Source organism: Malania oleifera, chromosome 13, assembly GCF_029873635.1.
Source record: "Malania oleifera isolate guangnan ecotype guangnan chromosome 13, ASM2987363v1, whole genome shotgun sequence".
In the NCBI taxonomy this organism is placed as follows: Eukaryota; Viridiplantae; Streptophyta; class Magnoliopsida; order Santalales; family Ximeniaceae; genus Malania; species Malania oleifera.
This window is the reverse complement of record NC_080429.1, coordinates 56,414,172-56,421,344: the sequence shown is the minus strand read 5'-3', so window position 1 is coordinate 56,421,344 and position 7,173 is coordinate 56,414,172. Positions and strand designations below refer to the sequence as shown.

Below are 7,173 nucleotides of genomic sequence, written 5' to 3'. Positions count from 1 at the left end.
TGCAAGACCAGTGTGTACACCTCTAGCGAATCACTTCAAGTTGTCTACTGCAGATTGCCCAAGTTTGGATGAGGAAGTTTGGGACATGTCAAAGGTCCCCTATGCTAGTGCTGTGGGGAGTTTAATGTATGTCATGGTATGTATGTGGCTAGATTTGTCTTATGTGGTAAGCGTGGTGAGCAAGTTTCTCTCTAATCTAGGAATGCAGCATTGGGAAGCCGCCAAATGGATACTTAGATACTTACGGGGTACATTGGGATATGACATCATGTTCAACAAGCAACAGGGTTGTCCTTCAGTTATAAGGTTTGTTTATGCAGATTATGCTAGAGATATGGATGACAGAAGGTCTACAACGGAAGATGTGTTTACCCTTGTAGGAGGACCAGTATGTCGGAGATCCATGGTACAGTCTCTAGTTGCATTGTCCACGACTGAGGCGGAGTATATGGCAGTTGTTAAAGCTGCAAAGGAAGCCTTATGGCTTACTGGTTTAGTTAGAGAGCTAGGGTTACAATAAAATGGTGCGGTGCTGCATTGTGATAGTTGGAGTATCATTTACTTGGTGAAGAATCAGGTATGCCATGCTAGGACCAAGCACATTGATATGAGGTTTCACAGAGTTCGAGAATTGATTGCTTCAAATGAACTTGTATTGGAGAAAGTTCATTCATCTAATAATGCAACAGATATTCTAACCAAATCAGTTATTTCAGAGAAGTTCAAGTATTTCTTGGACTTACTTCATGTCTCCAATTTTAGAAGGAAGACACACCCAACCAAGCATTTTCAAGTTCAAAGTGAAGTAGTTCATGTTTTTGAGATTCCCCTAAGGGGCATATAATCGCCAAGGTGGAGATTGTTATTTATGGCTCTTATACTTCTGTTTTTATAAGAAAAAAAGGAAAGAGTAAAAACATGAAGGGGGTAGCACAGCAAGACTCGTCGACGAGGAGCCTATGCTCATCGACGAGGGAACAACAGAGGTATGTCGATGAAGGTTCTAAAGCTAGTTGACGAACAATTACCAAGAGCAGGAAATTTTCAGACTTCTGGAATCGTCAATGAGAGCCATGTATTCATTGACGAAGGGTCTTCTTGGTCTCGTCGACAAGGCCTTGTGTTTGTCGACGAGAGGTGCCTAGGCTGCAGTTGTTTTTTTTTTAATTTTGAATTTTTAAACGTTGAGTGGTTGGGCAAACGGGGGGAAACCTCCAAGGAACTTCTATATATGTCATTTGGGCATATTTTGAGAAGAGAGATGATCATTAGATAAGTGTATTGTGTACATTTTGATTTCCTTAGTGAAATTTGTGTGTCATTGCTTCCGTGGATGTAGGCTTTGCCGAACCATGTAAATCTTTGTGTTGATCTTGTTCTGGTTGTGTTATTTAGATTTACTTGTTGTTGTTTATTCCGCTACGTATCTTCATTATACGATCCATATCATAACAAAGAAAGTCTTGTATGGGCTAAAACAAGCCCCTAGAGCTTGGTACTAGAGGATTGATTCTTTCTTCACCAATTATGGATTTTGTAGAAGTACCTCTAATGCAAATTTATATGTACTAAAGGAGAATGGGATGTATGTAATAATTATACTATATGTGGATGATCTTGTGTTTACAGGTGATGACAAGGAGAAGATCAACAACTTCCGTGAAGACCTATGCTCAGAATTCGACATGATAGACTTAGGGCTACTCCACTTCTTCTTAGGCAATGAAGTGTGGTAGCATCCAGGAGAAATCTTTATTTCTCAGCAACAATATGCTCAAGAGTTATTGAAGACATTTGGGATGGCAAAATGTACTCTAGTGGTTACTCCAATGGAAGTAAACATTAAGCTCTCCATTGAAGATCCCTCTCCACTTGTTGATACTAAAAGTTACAGAAACCTAATTAGGAGTTTGGTGTACCTGTACAACACAAGGCCCGATATCAGTTTTTTAGTTGGTATTTTGAGTAGATTTTCTAATAAGCCACTAGAAATTCACTGGAAGTCTGGAATGAGGGTCCTCAAGTATATAAAAGGGACTCCTCATTTTGGCATCTCTTATACATCAGGGAACTCCCTAATTGGATATTGTGACTCCGATTGGGCAAGAGATATTGATTCCAGAAAGTCAGTTTCTAGATATTGTTTTCTCTTTGGGAATAGAATCATCTTGTGGAAAAGCGAAAAGAAGCCAATAAGGTTGCTATCATCCATAGAAGCCGAGTACAAGTTAGCTTGTCTCACCTCATGTGAAGCTGTCTGGATAAGAAGACTTCTTACTGATATTGCGATAATGATAAATGCTGCAACTATGATTCATTGTGACAATCAAAGTTGCATAGTTATTAGTAAGAACCCGATGTTCCATACAAGAACCAAGCACATTGAGATTCACTATCACTACATATGAGAACTCATTGAGGATGAGGTTGTTGAGATGGAGTATTGCCCAATAGAAGATAATCATGCAGATATCTTCACCAAAGCATTGGACAGTTCTGACTTCCAGAAGCATTGGGATGCTCTTGGTATTGGTTCAAGAGTGTAGGTGGACATTGAAGGGGGGGGGGTGTTGGTGTATATGTGTGCAATGCCCACCTCCTACGAGTTAATTGGCACACTTACCTGACATATGGTTCAGATGAGGTCGAAGCGATAGACCACAATGGTACTACAAACACAGAAGACGTTCCCCTCTGAGACACGGGGGTATGGGGGCAGCGCCCCCTGTTGGGGAGTATAGGGGGCAACGCTGTAACGACCTGCTTACCTTATCATATACTAAAGCATAATTAGTAAAATAGTCAACCGAACCGCTAGGTAACTGGGAGACCTGTCAAACACAGCGGAACCAGAGTAGTAGTAAATGTAAATTATAATCTCATAACCACAAGGTACATAATACCAGAGTCAAATATAATAAAAAACACGGTGTTTATATACAAACTCCCAAAGATACAAAAAATGTCGCTAGGATCCCACATCAAAATCTCCTGATCCTAGTTCAAACTTACCTTCCTAGGGGGGTAGCACAACAAACTCAACGGTAGCCTAGATCCGTCGGTATTTCTGGGTTTCCTGAAAAATATTTAAGTTTAGGGGTGAGACACTTCTTAGTAAGGGAAAATAAACTAAATACAACTGTGTGACAATATGAATATTTAGTGTTAAAATACATATACAGTACATTTCATATGCTAGAAAACATTCATCATAACATACTGAATAATCATACACTTTTATAATTTCTAATAATTCATACTGATCATGAAATGTCTGATATAACTGATAATACTAAAACTTACCCAGGATGTATAGCTAGCTGATGTCATACATTATCCCCCATAACGGGTTGTGCAGCCCGAAGGTAGAACTCGAAAATGGCTGACCGACCACTGCCGAGTCAAAAATGTCTATAAGTACAATGGGCCCACCACACCTTGGTACGGACTGCCAAGTGGACATCTACAACTCTACACTGAAAGCCACATCGACTATCCAACTCCCACCCCCTCTACTAGTAGGGGCGGTTAGCACAAGTCTGAACATAATAATCTGATATGTATAGCTGCGGTACTGTGCTCATGTAACTGAACTGAACTATCATCCGAGTTTTGATAACATATAATACATGATAATATACTTGTCTATCATAAATAGATTGATAGCATTTTATGAAATAACATACATACATACATATGGCCTTGCGCCAATTTCTTTCATATCTGCGGCCTTGCGCCGAATATTCATAAATACGACTTTGCATCGAAATCATACGTAAAACATGGCCTTGCATCGACTATCAATCACGGCCTTGCGCCGACTATCAATCACGACCTTGTGCCGAATATTTCATATATATCATTCTGAATAAATAATTCTTTTATTATGTATTTTAAAATCATAATGTACTGCATTATTGCATAATTTCTGAAAACATACTTCATTCATAAAATTTGTCAAAACATAATACTTTCCACGTAAAATAATCTTTATGTCACACATTACTGTATAAAACCATACATTCTATTCTAAAATCATAATTTCTGGCATTTCATACTTATATATATATTTTAACATAATAGCAGTATTTTTCCAAATATGCATTTTCTCAATAATATACAAATATAATACATGTTTTCCTGAAAATTAATTTGCTAATAAATAATAATAATTTGCATGGAAAATAACTGCTTTAGTTTATTCCCTTACCAGATTTTTGAAAAGAAACCCCCTAAAATACACTCGTCCTGCACCCGCAGGGTTTCCCGTTCAAAACCCTAAAAACGACAACTCTTAGAACTAAATTTCAGTATTTTTCCATAAATATAGTTTCCTATAACTATGAAAATACCAAATTTTGAATAAAAAGTCTTACCTTAACCTAGGGATGAATTCCAACTCTGCTTCACCAATGATCTACTCCGGCAGACTTAGAGAGAACTTTCCCAGGAGCGTTGCAGTGGCCTCAGATAATTGATTCGGCAAGAAATGAGGCTGGGATCAAAGAGAGAAGTGATAGAAACCATAGAGGAGAGAGAGAGAGAGAGAGAGAGAGGAAAATTTTGCTAATTTTTCGCATAAAAATCCGAGTTTTAGGCTATTTATGCTATGAGCTTCATCAACGAGCCATGTCACCTCATTGACGAGGTCAAGAAGGCTTCTTGTCGATGAACTCTCCCCCTCGTCGATGAAATTCAGATTTTCCAAAAACATCCCCTCGGTATTTTCTCGTCGATGAGCCTAAAACACCACGTCATTGACGATCGCAAGGCTTTCGTCGATGATGTCTGCTGCTGCCTTTTTATTATTTTCATTTTCCCCTTTCTCTATTATTTAAATACCATTATTCCTCGAGTCACTACATTCTTCCCTCCTTATAAAATTTCGTCCTCGAAATTTACTATTTATATAATTCATCATCCCTTAAAGGCAAAACGGTCTACTTATTTTATTACTTACCCTCACTTATGGCGAAGGAATACCATGGTTACATTCCAAGTCTTGGGAGATTACATAAGTAAAATAAAAATTTCTCCCAAAACTAAAATATTACTTACTAACTAAAGTATTACATGTACTTGCAAAAGAAACATTATACAATCACTTACATTTCCTAGTTACATTTGATCTTCTTGGAACAACTATGGGTATTTTTGTCTGATCTGTTCCTCGAGCTCCCAAGAAGCCTCTTCTACTGCATGATTCCTCCATGGAACATTTACCTGAGGAATATTCTTATTACATAGTTCCTGTTCTCTTCTATCTAAAATATGCACTCATACCTCCTCATATACTAGTGAATCACTAAGCTCTAATTCACTATAGCTGATAATATGAAAAGGGTCTAGGATGTATTTCCTCAACATAGAAACGTGGAATATGTTGTGCATTTGGGATAACGCAGGTGGTAAAGCTAACCTATAGGCAACCGGCCCTACTTTCTCTAGAATCTCAAATGGACCGATAAACCTAGGGTTAAGTTTACCTTTCCTTCAAAACCTCATAACCCTTTTTAACGGAGCTATCTTCAAAAATACATGATCACCAATATCAAATTCCAAATTCCTGTGACTATTATCGACACAACTCTTTTGTCGGCTCTGAGCTGCATTGATTCTATCTCTGATAAGCCGAACCTTATTATACGTCTGCTACACAAGCTCTGGTCCCACAACTCGCCGCTCACCCATCTCGTCCCAATATAACGTAGAACGACATTTCCTACCGTACAATGCCTCAAACGGCGCCATGCCAATATTAGCCTGATAATTGTTATTATACGCAAACTCCACCAGCGGCATAAACTGAGTCCAACTACCCCCAAAATCTAATACACATACTCGAAGCATATCTTTTAATATCTGTATCATCCTCTCAGTCTGCCTATTTGACTGAGGATGGAATGTCATGCTAAAACACAATTGAGACCCTAGTGCCTCTTGCAAACTCCTCCAGAAACGTGACGTGAAATGGGGGGCTCGATCTGACACTATGGATATAGTCACTCCATGAGAACGAACTATCTCTTGAACATAAATCTCCGCTAAACGGCTATGGGAATAGCTGGTCTTGATAGGGAGGAAATGGGTGGTCTTAGTCAATCGATCTACAATCACCCAAATCACATTCTGGCCAAGCAATGTCGACGGCAGCCCTGAGACAAAATCCATAGATATATGATCCCACTTCCACTCTGGAATAAATAGCGGTTGCAACTGACCAGCTGGCCTTTGGTGCTCAACTTTTACCTGCTGGCACGTCAGACACTGCGCCGCATACTTGGTGATCTCTTTCTTTATAACACTCCACGAATATAACTCTCGTAGATCTCTATACATTTCCATACTGCCGAGATGAATTGTATACAAAAATCTGTGAGCCTTCTCCAAAATAGTCTTCCTGATGTCAGCATTGGTAGGAACATATAACCTAGAATGAAACTGCAAAGCTCCGTCATCTGAAATGTAGAATTCCTCTCCCTGACCATTCTACACTCTGTCCATCACCTCTACTAATTATGGATCTTCCTTCTAAGCAGCTCTAATCCTCTCTTACAAAGTAGGTTGTACTACTAAACTGGCGATACATGCCTGAGGATCACTCTCGACCAATTGGATGCCGAGTCTCTCTAGATCCATAATGATCGGACACTGGATCTCCATAGTCGCCAACGCTGATTCCCTAGACTTCCTACTCAATGCATCAGTTACCACATTTGCTTTCCTTGGATGGTAACTAATAGTACAGTCAAAATCCTTAATTAAATCTAACCACTTTCCTTGCCTTATATTCAATTCTTTCTAAGTGAAGAAATATTTTAAACTCTTGTGGTCGGAGAAAATCTCACACTGCTCACAGTACAGATAATGCCTCCAAATCTTCAATGCATGTACCACTGTAGCCAATTCAAGATCATGGGAAGGGTAGTTCTTCTCATACTTTTTCCACTATCTAGAAGCATACGCTACGTCCCTGCCATGATGCATCAATACACAACCAAGCCCCTTCAAGGAAACATCACTATAGATAGTATAACCATCACCCCTTGACGGGATGATTAGCACTGGTGCTGTGATAAGTCTCTGTTTCAATTCTTGAAAACTATGCTCACAACTGTCGTCTTATTCAAATCTAGCATTCTTCCTAGTCAGTCGTGTTAGAGGCCCTAATAA

General features: G+C 39.1%; 1 protein-coding gene across 1 annotated transcript; it reads left to right on the top strand.

Moving 5' to 3' along the window:
- The first annotated feature begins 1,829 nt into the window (after nucleotides 1–1,829).
- LOC131145852 (secreted RxLR effector protein 161-like) lies at nucleotides 1,830–2,546 on the top strand. Its single transcript, XM_058095031.1, has 2 exons — nucleotides 1,830–2,346; nucleotides 2,455–2,546. Exons 1-2 carry the CDS (start codon nucleotides 1,830–1,832, stop codon nucleotides 2,544–2,546), a joined length of 609 nt encoding a protein of 202 aa, XP_057951014.1.
- Nucleotides 2,547–7,173: the final 4,627 nt, after the last annotated feature.